Source organism: Anolis carolinensis, chromosome 5 (assembly GCF_035594765.1).
Source record: "Anolis carolinensis isolate JA03-04 chromosome 5, rAnoCar3.1.pri, whole genome shotgun sequence".
NCBI lineage: Eukaryota > Metazoa > Chordata > Lepidosauria > Squamata > Dactyloidae > Anolis > Anolis carolinensis.
Genome location: NC_085845.1, coordinates 166716786 through 166740253, shown reverse-complemented (window position 1 = coordinate 166740253; position 23468 = coordinate 166716786). Strand labels below are relative to the sequence as shown.

The following is a 23468-nucleotide window of genomic DNA, read 5'->3' as shown; positions in this document are numbered from 1 at the left end:
TTAGTGTATGCTGGTGCGAAATAAGTCTTTTAACTTTATAAGATTATTTTACATTGCCAAGAAATATAAACAAGAATAAAAACAAGGATCATAACCTTCATGAAAATTGGAATACTCTATATGAATAGATTTTTTTTGTCAATTAACTTCTCAATACAATGATTTATGCTTATGTTTTATTTTTGTCTTCTTCTTTCCAGACATTATACACTGGTATTGTCATTTATGCCCCTGCCTTAGCTTTAAATCAAGGTATGATAAATTAATGTATGTTAACATAGCTGAAACTTTTCTTTGATCTCTATAAAATGTATCCTCTTATGGACAATCTGTTATTAAGCCTTCAAATATTCCTGCAGATGTTAGAAGAGTTTGTACAACTTCCATGATATCATCAGAACAAAAAGTTTTGTGTGTTTGCTGAAGTGATTCCTAGCTAAATTCTAGTTTCAATTTTGCAAGTTAACACAATTAATGCTACACTGTGTGCTTTCAGACCAGTCACAGGCAGGCTCCAAGTTACAAACAAGATGGGTTCTGTAGTTTGGCTCTTAACTTGAATTTGTATGTACTGGTAAGTCAGAACAGGTGCATTTTAAAAGTCTAACTCCAGATATATGTGCGTATGTGCATGTATATGTATATATACTCTGTGTGTGTGTGTGTGTGTGTGTGTATTCTAAATAGCATAGGGAAGGGTTAACACCACTGTGGTGTTTGTTTTGCTCTCTGGGCCCCTGTTTGGAAGATTTCACCTCACTTTCTGTGCCTGTGACCATTGGATTTTGAAAAAAATTGGCTTGTTGTGGAAACAAGGATTGGGGATAAAGCTTCAATGGAGACACCTTTCCCCCCATGGTAATATATCTTTCAGAAGTAAATTTTCTTTCCAAGGGCTAGACTTATCTCACTTCCTATTGCCACTGTTCCGTTTGTAACTATGAGTTGTTTGTAAGTCAGATGTTTGTAACTTGGGAAGTGCCTGTACTGACAAGTTGTAGCCTATTGATTGCACTTGACTCCCTGTTTTTTGTGCCCCGCTCCCCCATCCTCAGTCTCCCAAAGTATTATTATTCACATGGTAAGTGATTCTTCAGCTACAGAAAGTTTTGAGGAGTCATGATATTGCTCTGGGACAGGTTGCAGACTATCCATACTCTGAACATAAAAATAAAACCCAGAACAAAGCCATATGTGAACATTTGGTGACTTCAACTTTATTTTATTGCTTACTTTTTGATTCACATGCCTGAAGAGAATTTTGTGGGTGGAGAATTGGCTCATGGCCTCTCTGAAGTTGCCCACTGCTGCTTTAAAACCATTCTAGGCACCATGGTTATGTTTGCTATACATAAAATAATAGGTTCTACAGCTATGAAAATCACTGTTGCTAGAACATATGAATATCTAAAGGCTGATGGGGAGAGGAAGTGTATAAGACTTGCTGATGTTTGATCATTGTTTTGCATAATGACTGAGCAAGGTCAGTGTATAGTATTGCAAGCCACATGTTATACAGCTAGATAATAAATATAAGTTGCTGGACCAGCATAATCTAGAATTTTGCTTCCAGACGGAGCAACTCAAGTGATAAGAGGCTCACACATAGGGCATGATAATGATGTCCTTTCCTTGTTGTTTGTTGCTAGCATCTGTTACAATTGCCCCTGAACATGGAGAATTAGTTAATATGGTTCATACAGCCTGTTGCATGGACTTGCTCTCTGGGCACAATTCCAAAAAGGCCTCTATGGATGCATCTTTTAGAAGCCATATGTTAATCAATTAGCTCCTGATATTCTACCCAGGGTCTTCGTATCTATTGTTGTAACAATTAAGAAAACACCTACTACTGTGATAGTAGTTGTTTCTTCTTTTTTAAAACATAAATAAACATTCCTTCCTTTTTCTTGTTTTTTTTCTAGTTACAGGAATGGACTTGTGGGGAGCTGTGGTTGCAACGGGAGTAGTCTGTACTTTTTATTGCACACTGGTATGTTTGCATTTCATTTTTAAACTATTGGTTTCCTTTTAACCTTTTATTATTGCACATAAATATTTACAACTGAAATGCCATCTTTTATTTAATGATATTTCCTCAATGCTTCCTTCCTTTTCCTTGTATGCAAACAATTCAACCTCATCTCTATGTGAAATTTTTCATCTAAGTTCTTAATTAAGTTCATGTCAAGGACAGAACGCCACAAGATTCAAGATAACAGAGTTTATTGGATTACAGAACTCAAAAATGCCCGTAAAATACAAGGGCCAGGCAGTATTAGCCTTTAGGAGCAAAAAGGGACAAGGAAAAACGTTCAAAAGATAAACCGGATTAAACCGGAGTTTAATCCGGGTAAAAACAAACTGCTTGCTTCAGCCTGGGGATAAACAAAACAAAAGCCGAGGAACAAAAGATACAAAAGAATGCAACTAATTGGCAGCAGATTCCTCTCTGCTGCCAACACTGTGCTTAGAGTAACTTGCGTCGCTCCCACACACACAGCAGACAGGATTTCCAACACGAACAGATCAGCCAAGGATTGTAGCAGTAGAGTAGACCCAGTTCCTTTCCGTAGATCAAAGCCAGAAGCAGACGTTTGTAGTTTCCAAGTCCAAGAAGGGGGAAGTCAAGCCGTGGTCAGTTCAGTCCGAATTTCAAAGCAGGAGATGGCGTCCGTCAAGAAGACGACGGAAGGTCAAGCTAATAAGAGTAAGCACAGGTTTGCACAAACAAATGCCCACACAATTCCTCCCGCCGTCTGACCCTGAATTCCAAAACAACTTACGTATCAGCACACGAAAACACACCAGTCTTCAGGAAAGCGTCCCACACAGATCCCAAGCGTTCGTCCAGATTACCTTGCCCAACGCAATTTGCAATTGCTCCCAAGCCCCATTTTATGCCAGTTACAAATCCTCATCACTGTCAGCTGTCCTCCTTAACCCGGGCGTTTCCTCATCACTTTCCTCATCAGAGCTGGAACACCTCTGACTACGCCCCACAGCATCTCCAGCTGTGGATCCCGTCCCATCCCTCCAGCTTGACCATGGGTCTAATCCTGAAGGTCCCCATTCATCTTCTATCCCATCATTACCAGTGGCACCCAATTCCTCCCTCACCCGAGTCCAATCCATCTCATCCTCCTCCGAGCTAACCAGCCCCTCCTCCATTCTCTCCGTAAACCCCTCAAAAGACTCTTCGTCAGATGGTGCTGCAAAAATGTCTCGCAGTCTTTTTCTTTCTCGCTCCTCGAGAGTATCTGACTCTCGAGGAGTCTTACGCCCATGTCTGTCAGTAACAGAGCCATGAAGCTCAATCATAACAGTTCACTTACAATTTGATGGGACCAACAATACTGAATAATTAAAAACACAATTGTCTTCTAAATCTCAGGATATATATCTGACAACATGAGGCATCATCTATTAATTTTATCAATATGCATTGTTCCCAAACTTCTATGCATTTAATGAGAGGTCAGTTCAGGACTTGATTGCAGGACTCTTCTGCTCATGCTTCTCGATATTGCTGCATCATTACATGCTAGCTTAAAGCCATATTCCATCTATCTGTCTGTCTGTCAATCTTAAATACAATATAGAAATAACACTGCAAAGAAGGGCCTATTCCTGAATGGTAGAAAACTTTCTATTGCAGTTCTCCACCATTTGGAACAGTCCCTTCCATCGGTTTTTCCCACCCATACCAATATTCACAGGGGTTACATAAGCATCATGAAATCCATTTTAGTTTAAGACATTTATCAGACAAACACAATCACAAAAATATGCAGATTTCTAAGTCATGCGGGATGGTACCAAAAAACAAAGCCTAGGTGGTGGAGAAGAAAGGCAACAAGAGAGGCCAGGAGAGGAAGGCATTTTTAAGAAGCCATGGTTAGTCGTAAGATGAAATGAGAAGGGAGTTACAGATATTGCAATTAGCCTTTGTCTTGTGAAATGATCGTCTTGCAGTGAGAGCTGTCCTTAGATCTTTAGAAGGGAGAAAACAATTTCTTTGATTCCAATTTAAAGTATAAAATTCAGTTCAGAACTGTCTCGATCTTTGGGTAAAATACACAGATTTGCTGATCACTATAAAATAGAGAGACATATAGGCATTGCATTATAATAATTATGTTATTACACCCTAAACCTAAAGGCATCAAATCCAGTCTCTTGTTGGAAGCTAAGCAGGGTCAGCCCTGGTTAGTGCTTGCACAGGAGACTTCGAAGGAATACCAGGTGCTGTGTGCTACATGTTGGAGGAAACCCATTACAACCCACATCTGAGTCTCCTTTGCTTTACAAAAACCATATAGAATCATGGGGTCACTATATATTGACAGGCAACTTGAAGACACACGCACTTATTGTACATTATTTGGTTCACTGCTGTTGTGCAGAAACTGAAAACTGGAATGGCTTGGCTAGTAAAAAAGGATCAAACTTTCCTTCTGAGGCTGTCTCTTCCATTGTTTTTTTTTAGATCAAGAAATAATGTGTCTTGTATATGAATCTCTATCTACATTTCTCCACACAGGGTGGTCTCAAAGCAGTAGTTTGGACAGATGTTTTTCAAGTTGGAATAATGATTGCTGGATTTTCAGCTGTTATTATACGAGCAATAGTTGTTCAAGGTGGCATTGGACGTATATTAAATGATTCCTACCATGGAGGAAGGTTAAATTTCTGGAAGTAAGTTTTTTTTTTTAGTGGTGATATTAACAAAATCTAAAACACAGTATTTGTTTTATGTCTCATTGTAATAACTGACCCTTTTTTCTAGCAATATGTAGGATAACATTATTGCTGATGTTAAACTATTGCTTAATTTAGTACAAAGCTATAATTAATGTATTTTTGGGTAATGCTGCCACAGGTGGGATAGGAAAACATTAATAGAAAGTCAGCTATTTTTTCATAGCCACCTTTATCCAATAGATGGTTCCATCAACAGAAAGGAAAGGGCTCTTTTGAGTGGCTCGCCCCTCCACACGTCACCTGTCACACTGAGGAATTGTGAGGAATTCACTGAATGTGAACATGAAAAAAAATGTTAAGTCCTATGTTTTCTTCTTTTAATTTAGCTTCAGTCCTGATCCTTTGCAAAGGCACACATTCTGGACAATTGTTGTTGGTGGGACTTTCACCTGGCTTGGTATATATGGAGTTAGCCAGTCACAGGTTCAGCGATACATTGCTTGCAAAACTAGATTTCAAGCAAAACTGTAAGTAAATTTGTTATTCCGACCTGTTACTGAAATCAGTTCATTACAAGTTTTTTTATTTCAAAATTCAGTTGACATTATAAACATATAGAACTCTAATAATGAAAGAAAAGGGCATATCATGGTTTTTGCTTTGTGAACCATGTCAAAAGCAAATTATTTCCAATCATATATAGCAACTGCTAGTTTTATATGACTTTTTTTTACAGCTTAGTAGCAAAGGTATTTCCCTGTTTCCCCCCAAATAAGACAGGGTCTTATATTAATTTTTGCTCCAAAAGATATGTTAGGGCTTGTTTTTAGGGGCATTCTTATTTTTCCAAATTGACTTTTTAAATCAACTATATCTAGGGCTTATTTTTGAAATATGGCTTATATTTCGAACATCCTCAGAAATGCTGAAAAATCATGATAGGTCTTATTTTCAGGGTAGGTCTTATTTTGGGGGAAACAGGATTGGCCTTGAATGAATTAAAATAGTCCTTACAGTAGAACACATACAAAGATCAAAACAACATTATGGAACTATCAGACTTGAGCAAATTGTCTTTTAGTAAAGCGAGAGATGCCATGGACTGTAGAATTTGTAAGCCCACTGATTTGGGGAAACTGATCCAATACTGAAATTTATACTTGAGCATTGTATTTTCCATTTCATTGCATGGTACTGCTGGAAGAAATTGACATGGAACCAATTGTAATCAACCAACCAACCAATCAATCAATCAATCTAGGCCTGAATTGTAAAAGAATAAAGCATTATCTTTTTCTCTGCTGATGTAGTCTTAGCTTCAGCCATTGCTATTCTGTCTGTTTATCTTGCATATTTCTGCTCTAGAGTCTCAGGCCCCTTCTACATTGCCATATAATTCAGATTATCAAAGCAGAAAATCTACATTATCTGCTTTGAACTGTCTTATATGAGTCTACACTGCCATATAATCCAGTTCAAAGCAGATAATCTGGATTTTATATGGCAGTATAGAAGGGGCCTCAATTCTGAAGCCAAACATTTCAGCTCTCTTTATTTCTGTTAGTACAACATTTTCTGTTCTGACTGTAAATCTTTGGTGTGGGTATCTCTCATAACACCTTTTGCTAGTCTTTTTATTTTCAAAGGTTGTCTTTTTAAATTACAGAATATATTCTAGCATAGCAGCCACTGTCTTTGTAAGTATACTTGCCACCCAGTAACTGATGATACTACTGCAAACCAAAGACAGATTTAAATAGATGAAAATTTAATGCATTCTAACAATCATGTAATTCTTTAAGTTCCAAATTTCAGGTGTATAGGTATGCTGATACTGTGGCAGAGACGGACATCCTTTTTTCTTATCATATACCTACTTGCAAAGTTTTTTGTCTCATACAGAACATATAATAAGGAAGAATCTTACTTAATATTACTTAGATTATAGTGCTTAGTATTATATGGATTATTAGTAAATATATCTGGCTTTGCCTGGGTGTTGCTGGGATTACTGCCCACCCACTTTCTCTCTTCTCCAGCTCCGAGAAGGCCTACCCTTTGTGGCTCTTTCCTTCCTTCCTCCCTTTCCCGTCACCTTTCTTTTCCTGTGAGATCAGAGGACCACTTTACCCGTTAACAGCTTTTGTGGTACAATAATACATACTTTGACTTTTATATACAGAGATAATTATTACTCCAGCCTATGCATTTCATCAGAGGCTAGTTCTTATTGTGTAGATGAACCCAGAACATTAACAATACATAATATAAATTATTTAATGATATTCATTATCAAAACATGTCTTTTATCAATATAAGCACATCGGTATGAAAAATGAAAAGAACGTTGTAAAGAGTACAAAATGTATACAATACATAATAAAATTGTTAATATAAAGTTACTTACTTACTTACTTACTTCCCCACTTCATTTGAGCTAGAAATCAGATATATTGGACATATTTTAATTCATTTTCTCAAATAGAATTTAAATCTTATTAATTACCCAAAGGAATTCTTTACACTTACCTAGATGGAATTTTATGGGGTTGTGACAGAAATACTATAAACATTTGCAGTTCATATCTGATGTGCTCAGCCCAGTTTATCCGATATGAGCAGATTATTGAAGATTTGACTTCATGTTTCTTTGATTTCATTACCTTTCTTCTAAATGTACATTATTTCTGTGTTATTTTAAAAATATGCATATTCCCACATAGTTATAAAGTGTGCTTGTGTAAATTTTTCAAATGTTTACATCTTGTCACATACTTTTAAAAATGTGTGCTTATTGAATGCATATTTTTGCTTATATATTGAATTATACATCTGATCTTTGCATTCATGTCTATGTTAAGTTCCAGAAAGTACAAACCAGAATAAATTTTTATCTAAAACAAATCGAAACAAATTTCTTTTCCATTGTTAGTGGCTATGCTGTGCATGTGCAGGGTCATTAGAACAACCCTTACCATCTTTAGTTAAGATTATCCTGGGTAGGAAGTCTATCTCAGAGAATCAAATATACTTGCTTAGATGAACCAGTGACTTGACCCAGTATAAAGTAGCTTTATGAAATCCCAGAAAAATGACACCAGGTTTATGAAGGCATTACTCATGCAAATAAATATTTTGTCAAATACCATGAGACTTTACTTTACTTTACTCAAGGCCTATATAATTCTGGGGTGTTGGAAAGAAAGCATAAGAGCAGTGGAGATAATTGAAAGCTACATTTACCACAGAAATTTAAAACAAGATTAGTCTTGCTCAGACAAGTTTCTGTGCTATAACATCACATGTGCTCACACACACACAGCTGAGTGCCGAAAGATTTGCATTGTCCTTAAAGATTCCGAACATTGTCATCTAACAAAGATTTTTTTCCTTTGGCTGCCAAAGAGGAAATGAATACAGGTACAGTGCAATACATAATTGCATAATGATATAACACTATAATATTTCCACATATTTACAAGATGAAAAAATGATTGTGTAATTATTTCCTTCTAGATCTCTTTACATAAACCTCTTGGGACTGTGGGCAATTCTTTGCTGTGCAGTGTTGTGTGGACTAGCCATGTATTCCATTTATAAGGAATGTGACCCTTGGACTGCAACATGTGTATCAGCACCAGACCAGGTCTAGTAGTACACATTTTTAAAAGCTGGAAAGAATATAAGGGTTATAATTTTCCATTTGAGATGGGATATTAAGTAGTGGATTCACTGGATGGTTTCCAAACTTTTGAACTTCAAAAGACTTTTCCCCATAAGGAACCTAACTCTATCCTGTGGAGCCCTAATGCTAACCCTGAGCACCGTCAACAAAGTTCTTCCTTATTTCATCTACTCTTATTGCCTGGGTGTTTTGTATAATGTAGTTTTGGTAATAAAGATACTCAAATTTTAATAAGATCTTTGTACACTGGCATGGATTTTTTTAAAATTAAAAATATTTTAAAGATTTGTTGCAGACTTCCTATAAGAGGCATCGGCAAACTTTAGCCCTCCAGGTGTTTTGGACAACAACTCCCGCAATTCCTAACAACCTCAGGCCCCTTCCTTTCCCCCCACTTAAGCGGCTGAAGAGGAAAGGAAAGGGCCTGAGGCTGTTAGGAATTGCGGGAGTTGAAATCCAAAACACCTGGAGGGCCGAAGTTTATCCATGCCTGCCTTATAATGCTTTTGTAGAACCCTAGGATTCACTATATTTATTTGGAAGCATCTTGTTGGAATGAATAGTTAGGATGGAATAACTGAATATTTAAAATATTGTCCCCAAAGTATGCCCCTTAGAATTCAAATATTGAATGAAATTTAGGTTGAAATGTAAAGTGGATGACTTTTGAGATGATATAATAGTCCATTTCCCACACATTTAGAAACTCATTTGCCACATTATTTACTTAAGGTTGGAGATACTGTAAAGGAACGAGAAAACAAATTGTAGTGGAATGAAATTAAGATGATATTGTAACATCTATACTACAATTGGAATTGTTTCAGCTCATGCCATATTTGGTTCTGGATATCCTGAAAAAGTATCCAGGCATGCCGGGGCTTTTTGTAGCTAGTGCTTACAGTGGAACACTAAGGTGAGTTAATCCTGAATCCAGAGGAGAGAACAAATATGTTCATAACGGATTTAAATGACTGCCACAACCTGTAATTATCTTAATCAGTGGATTGCACGCCTTAGACTTCGGGCTAATGCATTCTTCCTTGTGAGAGAGCCCCATTGACTTTAACAGGATTTAATCCCACACCTACATCTTAAACCAATTTATTGATAGGGACCAATTAGAATTAATGTTAGCATATGTCAATCAAGGAGGGTATAAAGCAGAGTTTCTAAAACTGTGCTTCTCCAGATGTTTTGGATTTCAGCTCCCACAATTCCTAATAGCTGCTAAACTTGCTGGGATTTCTGGAAACTGAAGTCCAAAATACCTGGAGGAACAGTTTTAGAAACACTGGTATACAGAAAGGCACAACCTTTTTCTTCACTGTTAGGATATGTTCTGACATGTCACTGTTAACATAGAGGAGAGATATATCATATTGACGTTATAGAAAAATACAGCTGTCTTGTCCCTTTATTATGCAGAGGTGCCTCACTAAAGTTTTAGTCAAAAATCAGATTAGAATAAAATGGTTGTTGATTATTACAAACCTCCTTTATTTCAGGATGTACTGTCTTCTTTAATGTATTATCTACTTATTTATTGTTGATAACAATAACATTAATGCTAGATATTAATTTACAAGTTCATAGCACTCTAAGCAGGTATGATATTAAAAAGTACAGTTTTGTCTCCTTAGTACAGTGTCTTCTAGCATCAACGCTTTAGCTGCTGTGACTGTAGAAGATTTAATAAAACCTTACTTCAAATCACTCACTGAAAAGCAATTGTCTTGGATTTCAAAGGGGATGAGTAAGTCTATAAAGTATATTTTAGTTTAATTTTGTCATAAAGTACAAAATCAGTTCACATACATAGCTGTTTCCCTTGATAGATAGCTAACACTGCATCAGTAGTTTTTAAAATAAAGATAGAAAATGGCTTTGAATTATAACATAGCAAGCAATTTATTTAAATTAGCAGAATAAACAAGGTTGTTTATACAACAGTAAGTTGCTCAATTCCTGTCTATGTGTACTGCTATAAATTTCTGACAAAATATGTCAGCTCTAGGAATTGTTTAGGTCTTCCATATCCCCTGCTACTCAGTTGGGGATGTACTTTTGGAGGGAAGTCTCGCTCCATGGTTTCCAAAGTTGCTGGAGGATGAACAAAGTGAAAACCTTCTCTAATGAAGACAGGATCACTGTTCTCTGCTCCTAGTAATATACAGTATGTGTGCGTGTCCATCATCTCTGAAACTAACACTGAAGAAGACAATTAAAACAGAAAAGTGACTAGATGAGAAATGTGAACAATACATATTGAATTATCCTGCACTTTACAAGGGCTAAAATATCCGTTAACTTTCAATTATGGCATTATTTAAGTTCTAAAAGACCCTTTAAGACAAACAAGAACTTAACCTTCTGTTGATTTTGGCTAGTCCTAAATGCAGTAGTACTATGTGTCCGTTTTGTTTTATTTTTTAACTATGAGAAGATATCAAACTATAAAGCAAGCCCTGTGAAAAACAAACTACAAATTATGTGCCAAATTAAATCATTTTAAGGATCACTAAGTCCATCTGTTGTTTTTTAACTTCCCCTGTAAAAGTGTAATTTGACATATTTGTGTACAACATTCATTTAGGTTTATTTTACGGGGGAGTGTGCATTGCTATGGCTGCATTGGCATCACTTCTAGGAGGTTTGTTGCAGGTAGGTGTTTAATCATTTCTTATTCTTGTCCGTTTGCTTGGGAGATCAGAACAGCAAGTTCTCACTCCAGCACTTCCTTAAACTCCCTTTATATTTTAAACCCCTGACATCACAATAGCTTGTAAAGAGGTTAACTGACACATGAGCCTTAAATGACACAACTTAAATTGTATTTAAACCACGGACTAATATTGGAGTATACCTTTGTGATTTTATTATCTCCCAGAAACTGGTGTTCAGGAAGTTGGCAACTCTGTGGAAATCCATGTCAAGTAGTTTTGCCTACCATGTAGCAATACACACTGTCCTCCCAGTTTCAATGAGAAAGTTCTTTGCTTCCTATGTCAGGTAGAGGTTGAATTAACAAATTGCAGTCCCTTAAATCAGTAGGGTTTAATGAAGAACAAGAGCCAACTTGTAATGGTTGTCCATAGGTCTTTGTTGGTTTGTTTTAATACTTGTAAGTAACTTGTGATAAATAATGTTGTCTGCAACACATTCTTTTTGGGAATAATGACAGTATAACAACTTAACAAGAAAGCTAAACAGTTTCAAAACATCATCATGTTATGTGTTTGTGACAAATGAAATGTATTCAATTTTCCCTTGTTATACTTTAATGCTTTGTGGGTATTCAAAGGATATTTTCTTTGCAAAGTATAGGTTGGGGATAGGGATCAACTGGTGGTCTGTATGCAGTCCCAAGGCCATTTCTTTGGGCAGTTTACCCTTCCTGCACTGCTAGGCACATATCTGAAAAAGCACCAGGTAAAGGTAAAGGTTTCCCCTGATGTTAAGTCCAGTCATGTCTGACTCTGGGGGTTGGTGCTCATCTCCATTTCTAAGCCGAAGAGCCGGCGTTGTCCGTAGACACCTCCAAGGTCATGTGGCTGGCATGACTGCGTGGAGCGCTGTTACCTTCCCGCCAGAGTGGTACCTATTGATCTACTCACATTTGCATGTTTTCGAACTGCTAGGTTGGCAGGAGCTGGGGTTAACAGTGGGCGCTCATTCCGCTCCCGGGGTTTGAACCTGGGACCTTTTGGTCTGCAAGTTCAGCAGCTCAGTGCTTTAACACACTTCGCCACTGGGGCTCCCAATCCTCAGTTTAAAAAGGAATATTGAATCGATGAAGCAAAAGCTTATTGCCCTTTCCTTGTTCCAGATCACAGCTTCATACGATTTTTGCCCTGATGCATTTTGAATATATGTTTTTATTGTAAACACTATATTTAAATCCTAGAGGGCAAAAGGACACTTTGCATTAATGAGTTGGAGTGGTTGAAATCATAGATGAGGAGAGAGTTAAGCATCCCCTCCCCCCTATAATTTCTTTATGATCACTCATATCTTTCTGCACAATGCTTATGATCAGCTATGTCAGTTATAATTCACAATGTCTACAAACTAATTTCCCGAGTAATATTGAGATTTGAGCATCCATCTGAATGTATGACATTTCTTCTTCTTCAGGCAGCTCTCAGTATTTTTGGTATGGTTGGTGGGCCTCTCCTGGGATTATTTTCTTTGGGTATCCTTTGTCCTTTTGCCAATCCATGGGTAAGTAACTATAATTATTTTCCTTGTGTCAGAAAAGCTGCCCAGTATTTGTTTATAGAAACTGCTCCCTGCCTCTGGATTCAGTAAGTTTTTCATGGCATTGCAAGGTTTTTCCCATATTGAAAATAGTCCAATAATGATCTCCTTTCCCACAACAATTCAGTAACCAGTTGAGGTGCAGATGTCTCTTAGCACCATTATAGTGAATGCAATATGAGTATGGACAGTTTATTCCTCCTTCAAGGAGGAAATCTATGCAAAGCGGCGTTCAGGCCACTTCTGCTGCTCAGGTGGGAAAGACAACTTTTCTTGCAGTTTCAACCCCTCTTAAACCCCTCTATTTCTTCTTTTTTGCTGTTATATTGTCATAGCATTATGCCATTATAACAGTATAGACTTTGGGGAAAGGCTTATAGAAAGGCAAAATGCTACAATGCTATAAAGAAAGCAGGCTATATTCTCTCTTGTAAAATGGCGAAGGATGGCATGATCCCTTTTTTCTTTGTCATGTCACACTGTTAAGACATCACAGCATCATAGCATTATTATAGTATTACTGCTACAATTGCACACATTTTAAAATTATACAAACCAATCATGAAGCAACAGGCAGGATACAGGTATCAATAATGACCCCATTGATATCGACAAAAAAATCCAGTGAAAATGCATTAAAGCACAAACATGAAAAGAAAGCCACAGAGAGTATCAACAGGCAGCTACTTTTATGAGAATGACTGGAGTTTATTTCACATGGAATCATGCATCATAAAGAAGCAATGTGATAAGACCTAAAGAAAAAAGTTTGGCTGGATCTATATATGCTATTTAAGCATACTGATAACATAATATGTAGTTTATTGCTAAAATAATGCTCTCTTCTGTTCTTCGAAATCACATGATATAGAAATTCCTTTGTAATTTGAATGGGATTTGGCTTTCTCTTTTATAGGGTGCATTTGTCGGTCTCATTTGTGGATTCACTTCTTCCCTTTGGGTTGGAATTGGAGCTCAGATATACCCTCCACTTCCCAATACCACTATGCCATTACATCTCTCAACTGAGGGCTGCAATATAACCAATGCAGGCACAGAAAGCTTCTGGAATGCATCTACGGAAATGCCAGGTTCTTTGCAAATTCAAGAATCTGAAAGGTATGTAGAACATTTTTCAGTTGTCAGTCTACATGCTGTCAAATCGCAGGTCTATAATGTCATATCATGCAGTTTGACATGCAAATGATGTAGAGACTTATTTGAAACAGTATATGGAAAATATCATTTTACCACACATCTTTTTCTTCTTTCCTTTAGTGTTGTATGCTACAGGTGTATCTGCATTTGAATAGTTTCTTTAAATGCCCTTCCTGACTTACCAGGCAGGGAGGTTACGGTGGCTAGTGCACCTCCCACACCATCCGCTCTTCAGGGTTCTCCTTCCCAGGAGCCCCCCCCCCCCCCCCAATGCTCTATGCTTTTGGGCGCGCTTGGCTGGGCAGCCAATCAGGTTTGCTCCAGCCTGTGCCCGGTTCAGCTGCACAAGGGCCATGCTTTGTTCTGCCAGTGCAGACAAACCAGGGGAAGACCAGCACTGGGTGCCGGGCGCCTCTCAGCTGTCCCATCCCTCTCACCTTGAAATTGTATCATTGTATGTATTTATTGTTCGATTGCTCAACATTTGCTTTCATCACAACTTGGGAGCATGTGGCATGGGCCCTGTATCTAGTTTGTGTACTTCCCCCCTTTATCAGTGAGGGGGGAGTGTCCTCGTGGTGTAGGGCTGCAGCAGTACCGGTGTCCCAGGCGGAACCGGTCAGCTCACTGCCAGGGACCCCTACTGTTGTGAAGTGGCATCGGTCAGCATCGGGCTGGCCGATTCTTGATCCAGGACCCATGCATGGCTGCCAACCCTGTTTCTCATTGTAACCAATAAACAAGTTGTGGCCTTTGGTCATCCCAAACCTATTGTATCTGTCTTCCCTTCTGGGTTCCTGGAGGGGAGAGGTTGGTCGCCACTGCCCACTCAACAGAGGCCTGTTGTTCCAGAATTTCTAGGGAAGGATTGCAGGAGCAATAGGATCAAGAATAAGGATAGGAATAATTGAGAGCTCTCTCCTAAAATCAGAAATGTTTTCTTTATTGAAAATATTGCTATTGGTTTAAAAGTTATTAATTAAAACATATAATGTGCTAAAACATTTAGAAACAACCAAATACTTGCTCATAAACCCCAGGTTTAAAATAAAAGTAAATATCTGTGAAAATAACACAGTAAACCATGAATGAGAGCCAGTGTTAGCTGCATTTGCGAACTATAACAAATTCTATTTTAATTCTCTAGGCCAGTCCTTGCAGATTACTGGTATTCCTTGTCCTATCTATACTTCAGCACACTTGGAACACTGGTCACAATCATCATTGGAATAGTAGCCAGCCTTTTGACAGGTATTTCTTCCTGGGTTTTGTTTTTACTGAGGCAGTAATTTATTTCCAAAAGAAACTGAATTCATAGAACAATTACCCAAACAAGAACCATTTCAAAAATAATCTATACACTTTGAATAGGTTTTGATTTACCCAATGGATATTTTTCAGGAGGACTGCGACAGAAAGTGGATCGGAAATTCATGCTTACCAAAGAAGATTTTCTGTCTAATTTTTCATGTTTGAAACCTAAGCAAGTATGTACAGTTTGGGAATTTACTCTTATTTGATTACTTTTTTGTGATAAAAATGCACAATGATTACGACTAATTGCATCTAAAAATGTGAAGTAAAATCTTTAATTCACTTTCTCCACATTCTATTTATAATACACTAGCTGTGCCCGGCCACGCATTGCTGTGGCAAAGTATGGTGGTCTGGGAAATAAAGTATTGAGGAATTGGTGGTAGTTAAGGTCAAGGGTAAAGGTTTTCCCCAGACATTAAGTCCAGTCGTGTCTTACTCTGGAGGTTGGTGCTCATCTCCATTTCTAAGCCGAAGAGCCGGCGTTGTCCGTAGACTCCTCCAAGGTCATGTTGGATGACTACATGGAGCGGTGTTACCTTCCCGCCGGAGCAGTACCTATTGATGCACTCACATTTGCATGTTTTCGAACTTCTGGGTTGGCAGAAGCTGGAGCTAACAGTGGGGGCTCTCTCCGCTCCCCCAATTCAAACCTGTGGCCTTTCAGTCCAGAAGTTCAGCAGTTCAGTGCTTTAACACGCTGCGCCATCAGGGGATATTATTTCCTAAAGGTTGTGAATATACAATATTTCTGATTGGTTTTTTTGTTTGTTGGAGGCAAGTATGAATGCTGCAATTAGGAAAAATGATTAGGATGTAATGGCCTTGCAGCTTTAAAGCCTGGCTGTTTCCTCCCTGAGTGAATTTTTTGTTGGGAGGTGTTAGCTGGCCCTGATTGTTTCCTGTCTGGAATACCCTTGTTTTCAGAGTGATGTTGTTTGCGATATTTTATGTGCTTCTACTGTCTGTGGCCCTGAGAAAACAGGATTTGCCAGACTTTGATGATGGGAATACTTTGTTGGGAGGTGTTAGCTGGCCCTGATTGTTTCCTGTGTGGAATTCCCCTGTTTATTTACTGTCCTGGTTTTAGAGATTATATTGTTCTGCATTATTCTATCCCAGTAATTATTTCATATTAAAGAAGAATCTCACTTATCCAACATTCACTTATACAATGTTCTGGATTATCCAACGCAGTCTGCCTTTTCATAATCAATGTTTTTGTAGTCAGTGTTTTAAATTCATTGTGATATTTTAGTGGTAAATTTGTAAATACAGTACAGTAGAGTCTCACTTATCCAACATAAACGGGCCGGCAGAACGTTGGATAAGCGAATATGTTGGATAATGAGGAATTAAGGATAACCCTATTAAACATCAAATTAAGTTATGATTTTACAAATTAAGCACCAAAACATCATGTTAGACAAGAAATTTGTCAGAAAAAGTAGTTCAGTACACAGTAATGCTATATAGTAATTACTGTATATATGAATTTAGCACCAAAATATCACGATATATTGAAAGCATTGACTACAAAAATGCGTTGGATAATCCAGAACGTTGGATAAGCGAGTGTTGGATAAGTGAGACTCTACTGTAAATACTACATAGCATTACTGCGCATGGAACTACTTTTTCTGTCAAATTTGTTGTATAATATGATGTTTTGGTGCTTAATTTGTATAACGATTACCTAATTTGATGTTTAATTGGCTTTTCCTGAATCCCTTCTTATTATCCAACATATTCACTTATCCTGCCGGCCTGTTTACGTTGGATAAGTGAGACTCTACTGTATATTTCTAATCTTATATTATCTGCTCAGAACTGGATTATCTGAGGCCCCTTCTTCACAGCTGTATAAAATGCACACTGAAGTGGATTATATGGTAGTGTGGAGTCAAGATAATCCAGTGCAAAGCAGATAATATAAGATTATAAATGGGTTATATAGCTGTGTTGAAGGGCCTTGAGTCTACACTGCCATATAATCCAGTGCAAAATAGATAATCTGTGGAAGAAGTCTAAGTGAGGCCTAAATCTGCCTGTCCCCTAACTGAAACCTGGCTGTCCCTTGGTTGCTAGGCAACCAAGTGGGCAGAGATTAGCCCTCTAAACTGGCAGCAATTGGATAAAAAAAATTATTGCTCTCCCTCTAATTAGGACTTTATTTTTCTTTTCTTTTTGTTGTATCAACCTTGAGGCGTGGATGATGGGTTGTGTTGTCAAATTTTGAGGTTGGGGGGCCTGTACTTTTGTTGTTTTGTGAATTGCCGTGATGCCATCACTCTTTTATATATATATAGATTTTGCTTGGCTCTTACCTGGATGTTGTTTGCCATTCATATTTAACAGTCCCCTCCTGTACAATGTAGAAGTTGTATTTGTGTAGGCAGTAGGGTTGCTAGAGGAAACAACAGGACAGGGGCTCTGGTACCTTTAAAATGATCATTTGGAAGAGGACAGAAGAAGAACCGTATCATATTTTCAGCTGGCAATTCCAGTGGTAAGTTACCTGTAGTCTCTAGGTAGGCACATAGAAAGCCACACATCACAGCTCAATGTCTGGAGGTCTGCATCATTCAGAAGCTACAGTCACCTCATAAAGTCAGATCCTTTCACTGTATATCTTCACAGGAAATGGTGAAAAGAGCCACAATTGGAGACCAATACAGATAATGGATTGAGATACGGCCAGATTTTTCCTGTGGACAAAGGGGCAAATAGACACTTAAATTGGCTGCAGTCCTGTTGCTGTTTTATAGTAATGTAAATTTCTTTTATGCTGTAATAGTGTCCTGCTTGCAACAGAGGTGAGAAGATGGAGAAAGCCATCACTGTCAGGAGAGAAAAATATCCTGCCAGCTCCTGAGGAGTTTAGAAGCAGGAAATGCAGCTTTCCCTTCTAAAAGTGGGACTTTACGTGCCTTGGCCACACTGTATCACTGCACCTATGACCATTTTTTTGGAAAGGCATGACCTTTTAGAGATCATAAACTTTTGGGGAAACCAGAAATCTCCATAGCCTTTTGGAAGTGTGACCCTTTTGGAAATTAATTGGCATTCACACTATTTGAAATAATCATAATCCTTTTGTAAAGTATGGTTTTCCTGAGAAGAGTTGAATACTCGCTTGAGTGAATCTTCTCCTTAGTGGTAAATATCCACTAGTATTCATGCAAGTATTCAGCTGCCCTGAGTCCCTTCGGGTGAGAAGGGTGGGGAATAAATGTTGCAAATAAATAAATAAATAAGGCAAATTAGGTTTCTCAGTTGTTAAACTGATATACCTGGTTATCTCTCTAAACTGTTAGGAACAAAGATTTGCCAATGCACAAAATATACAGCAGATCTTCAGAAGTGTTATTTTAGCTTCCCAAAAACACCTATTCTTCCATAAAATATATTGCTTTTAAACATGCTCTCAAGAGACCAAAAATAGGTAATCTTTGTTAAAAGTAACATAGTTGATTTACTTACAAACTTCATGTATTCAGCATACTGATACATTTCTTATTGGTTGAGTTTGAACCAGTGGTTCTCAACCTGTGGGTCTCCAAGTGTTTTGGCTACAATTCCCAGAAATTGCAGGCAGATTACCAGCTGTTAGGATATCTGGGAGTTGAAGGCCAAAACATCTGTGGACCCACAGGTTGAGAACCACTGGAAACAGAAAGTTTTCTAAAAGCATTCTATTTCAGTCTCCTCTTAGTTGCATACAGACTAACACTCTCTTCAGTCTATATTACATTACTAAACATTGACTCAATAAAGATTGGCCACACACTGAACCATACAGACAATCACTAGCTACTGCATACTAATACTGCTGACTTCATAAACTGTACTGTACTTCTTCTGATGCAAACCTGACTTCTAAAATGGAGTCTCAGTCTGAATTGTCCCAGATCTGGTCACATGGTCTGCTGTCCCTCCCACAAAGTCAACAACATAGAGTTAAGGTAAAACTGCATATCAAAATATACATACAATATAGTAAGCAATGTGAATGATACAAATAATTGGTATAGGAGTCTTATAGAAGGTTGCTATTTTCAACAATTTTACTTCTGCCATGCCACCTATACATGTGTCATTGCATTGCCAATAGGATCTAGGTTGCATGTAAAAAACTAGAACAGGGATCATATATTTTATTACAGCAGTGTAGAAAAGGGAATTTCAGCAGGTGAAGCTTTCATGACAAGTAATACCTGCTGAAATTCCCTCTTCTACACAGGAGTCCTATACTATTAGTCATCTGACAATCCTATTCTAAGCCAGTGCTTGTATCACCCAATGGGAAATCCTGAAAGAGCTTATTTTGTGATAGTTATATTTGAAAGACTATGGTGAGATGCATCTGGACATTGAATTGTGTTTAGATTAAATGTTTCAACCAGGAGCTGTTTCCCAACCTACCAAATGTAAACAGTCTTTACAGTACCATTCATTTTCCAGTAGCAAAGATAATCAAACATTTTAATTTTAATATAAATTATAATACCTAAAATATTTGCAACATTAACATTGCCTACAGGACTTTAAACATACTTTTGTAAAGATTGCAATAGCTCTATTAAAAACCGTTTTCCAGAAGAGGATGGAACATTTTATCTGTTGCATGTTTATCAACAAATAGAGGGATATCTGTGTTGTTTTCTTCATTATCTAGTGAGGCAAGAAGTTATTTCAAAATATAGAGAGGTATAACTATAAAGATTTTTCTTTTAAAAATATTAATAGTAATACACTTCTCATTGTTTTTTTTTTTCAGGAAGAGAAAATAAATGTTTTAAGTTGGAAGCCATTTACTGGGACAGATGAAGGAACTGACAATCCAGCCTTCAATCATATTGAAATGAATGTAACAGACAGTAATGAGAAAATCAATGGTGTTCATACATGAAAATAATCTTGAACTCTGTGCTTATGTTGGCAGCTATTTAGGGTTTATGCCGCTGAAGTCAGGGTACATTTTATGGAAAATTCTATGAATTGTCCACTTTACTCAGGACTCTGAAGAAATATTTACTAAGTTATCATAATTGCAAAGTAGATTGCAGAAATAAATAATATATTGGATAATATATAACTGAAGAAAAATGCAAGTAATTATAATTGTAACTTTATTAATTTAAAAACAAACAAGTATGGGAAGCAAGTTCCCGACATTAAAACATATATACCCAATAAGTACATCCCAGCAATTCACTGACTAAACGTGTTTTGAACCACACAGTATATTTGTTTTTTAAAAATACTATTGATTCCTCACTAACTTACATGATTTTCCAGCAAGATATTGTTTTGCATAGATACAAGAGACATCAGAGTGAAGCTTCTTTTAAGCAATAGCTTAAAATGGGCTGCCGTGAGTTTTTCAGGCTGTATGGCCATGTTCCATCAGCATTATCTCCTGATGTTTTGCCTGCATCTGTAGCTGGCATCTTCAGAGGTTCTGAAAATGCCAGTGGATCTTTTTTTGGCATTATTCACAAGACAGGTCAACATGTATTGGAAATAGCTTTAGGACCATAAATGTAGATCAGGGTTTGTTAATTTGTGGTCCATGTGACCCCAAGGAATTAATGAAGGGATTCAGGCGAAGACCTTGGTGCTCAATTACTTAAATATGTATTTAGAGATTCTCCACACCTTGGCTGAGGCTGCAATCAAGAAATGAGAACTTGGAATGGCAAACATGAAGGAATTAGACGAGGTTTTCAAGTGTCAAGATATATTATTGACTACTAAAGTTAGGATTGTCCATGCCCTTGTATTTCCAATTTCTATATATTTCTAGTGTCTAGTCCTTTCCTGAACTAAGTTTGGACATCCAACATTTCTTGTTCTCTATCTGAAAAAGTCTTTAATGTAGAATTTTGATCATAACTTTGCAAGCATAGGAACGTGATGCAAAGATCCTGTGACTGCTGCCATCCCTGGTTTCCCCTTCCCTGGGAATTGGAATGTATATTGAGCATTTTTAATCTTTGGGTCATTGTTATGTTTCCTATATTTAGTGATTTATTTCTCCCAAGTACCCTGAGTCCAACTTGGAAAATTGTAGGTTAATCTTAATATGACTTTTCCTTGAACAAATGTCACAATTTCATCTCTTTTATATAATTCTTCTGTGTATTGTTTTCACTGTCATGTAAAGTGCTCCCCTGCTAGCAGTAGAGCATCCCCATTCTTGGTTTAATGTTCCCTTTGATTTCTCATATTTTGTGGAAGAGGTCTCTTATTCTTCTTTTGTTGTCATCTTCCATTTCTCTATATTGACTATTATAATTGTTCATCTCCCTGTGCACAAGTCTTTCAACAGTTGCATCCAGGGTTCTGACCCTATTTCTGGAATGTACGTTGCTTATAGCATTGGCTATAGTGCCACTGCCGTTGTTTTGGAAGCTCTCCACCAATATCACCTCCCACTTCTGCTGCTGACCAGTAGCTTTTGACTATACAGGCAGTCCCTGAGTTACAAACATCTGACTTACAAATGATGCAGAGTTAAGAATGGGGGTGAGACAACAGGAAGTGAAAGAAATCTACCGCCCGGAACGGAAATTCATGTCTGGAAGACGTATCATGGGGAAAAAGTGTCTCAAGTAAAGCCTTAGCACCAATCCTTGTTTTCACAACAAGCCAAAATTTCCAAAATCTAACTCTCATAGGGACAGAAAGTGTTGTGAAATCACACAGACAGCAAAACAAACACTACATTCCCCATGCTATCCAAAGCTAAAATATGTATATATTTGGCTGGAGTTACACTTAAAAAATGTATGGTACCTGTTTCAACTTACATCCAAATTCAATTTAAGAACAAACCTACAGAACCTATCTTGTTCTTAGCTTGGTTACTGCCTGTATTTAATGCATCTTCTCAACAAGAGCTTGTCTGACATTTGAGACCCTAAGGGCAGCTGTGTTGCTACTATCAACATAGCATTTCTTCTCACAGGAGCACATGATCCCACCACCATGGAAAGATAGTGCCATTTGTGGGAGTAATGTATACGCCATGGAATTAATATCTCTCATACTGGAAGATAGGTATAGTTGTCCTGTCTGGGAGCTATTAATAGCGTTATTCTCAAATTTATCTAATCCCATTCCAAAACGATGCAAGATATTGTGTGTAGTGATTTTACATGATACAAACAAAGCAAAACATTTTTGTACAAAACATCTCTAAGTGCTGTTGCAACTCTAGTATTGTGCAATTCTTAGACCAGGCATGGGCAAACTTGGGCCCTCCAGGTGTTTTGGACTCCAACTCTCAGAATTCCTAATAGTCAATTGGGTCAAATAGTTTCATTTTAAGAAACCAAATGTTTTTTTGGAGGTTAAATTGTTACTTTTTTTTTAACTTTACTGGAAACATAATGATGGGTTGCACTGAATCCTGCCTGACTCTTTTACAGTGCTCTTTGTGTGATCCTGGTTTTGTTATTATGTTTCTTCAAGTCGTAGAGTCTCACTTATCCAACATAAACGGGTCGGCAGAACGTTGGATAAGCAAAAATGTTGGATAATAAGGAGGGATGAAGGAAAAGCCTATTAAATGTCAAAGTACGTTATGATTTTACAAATTAAGCACCAAAACACCAAATCAACAGAAAAAAACAGTTCAATACATGGTAATGTTATGTAGTAATTATGGTATTTACAAATTTAGCACCAAAACATTGCAATGTATTGAAAACATTGACTACAAAAACATTGACTACTTCTCTGGCGGGAAGGGAGGGCCCAAGTTTGCTCCTGCCCGGGCGCCCGCGAGGCAGAAACCGCTGCCCCGGGTGGCGGTTGGCGGCGCGCGCGATTGCACATACATGCCCAGGCGCCGCAACGCAGCCCGCGAAGAAGGCGGCGGCGGCAGACGGGAGAAGGGCGGCTCCGGAGGGCGAGGGAAGGGAAGGCGCTGTGCCACTTCGGCCTCGCCATGGCGGCTGTACCGCCCACCCCCACGCCCACCCCGAAGTACTTCACCCCGGAGGAGCTGGCCGAGCGCTTCACCTTGGCGGACTACTTCGTCTTCGGCTTGACGCTGGTCTTCTCGGCCTGCGTGGGCATCTTCTACGCCTTCAAGGGGGTCCACAAGAGCCACAAGGACTACGTCATGGCCGGGCACAGCCTGACCTGCGGGCCGGTGGCGCTCTCCCTGACGGCCAGCTTCATGTCCGCCGTGACGGTGCTGGGCACCCCGGCCGAGGTCTACCGCTTCGGCATCTCCTTCGGCCTCTTCGCCTTCGCCTACGTCCTCATGGTGCTGATCAGCGCCGAGGTCTTCCTGCCCGTCTACTACCGCCTGGGCATCACCAGTGCCTACGAG

At 38.3% G+C, this 23468-nt stretch overlaps 2 protein-coding genes and 1 long non-coding RNA gene across 3 annotated transcripts in view; 2 read left to right on the top strand and 1 right to left on the bottom strand.

Moving 5' to 3' along the window:
* The window catches only part of LOC100564451 (sodium-coupled monocarboxylate transporter 1), a 27998-nt gene extending 6769 nt beyond the window's left edge, over window positions 1-21229 (top strand). The window contains exons 3-15 of the mRNA XM_062982845.1: window positions 201-252; window positions 1926-1993; window positions 4544-4698; window positions 5091-5231; window positions 8221-8350; window positions 9217-9305; window positions 10033-10145; window positions 10986-11053; window positions 12527-12613; window positions 13566-13768; window positions 14955-15058; window positions 15209-15294; window positions 19902-21229. Coding sequence (XP_062838915.1) covers window positions 201-252; window positions 1926-1993; window positions 4544-4698; window positions 5091-5231; window positions 8221-8350; window positions 9217-9305; window positions 10033-10145; window positions 10986-11053; window positions 12527-12613; window positions 13566-13768; window positions 14955-15058; window positions 15209-15294; window positions 19902-20033 — 1428 coding nt within the window. The 3' untranslated portion in view covers window positions 20034-21229. The remainder of the gene's footprint in view (window positions 1-200; window positions 253-1925; window positions 1994-4543; window positions 4699-5090; window positions 5232-8220; window positions 8351-9216; window positions 9306-10032; window positions 10146-10985; window positions 11054-12526; window positions 12614-13565; window positions 13769-14954; window positions 15059-15208; window positions 15295-19901) is intronic.
* LOC134299591 (uncharacterized) lies at window positions 14732-23225 on the bottom strand. The gene is made up of 2 exons (XR_010006806.1): window positions 23153-23225; window positions 14732-17829 (listed from the first exon to the last, which is right to left on the bottom strand). It is a non-coding gene; the product is annotated as an uncharacterized LOC134299591 (long non-coding RNA).
* The window catches only part of slc5a8 (solute carrier family 5 member 8), a 44526-nt gene continuing 43468 nt past the window's right edge, over window positions 22411-23468 (top strand). Inside the window, exon 1 of the mRNA XM_003221058.3 lies at window positions 22411-23468. Coding sequence (XP_003221106.3) covers window positions 23079-23468 — 390 coding nt within the window. The 5' untranslated portion in view covers window positions 22411-23078.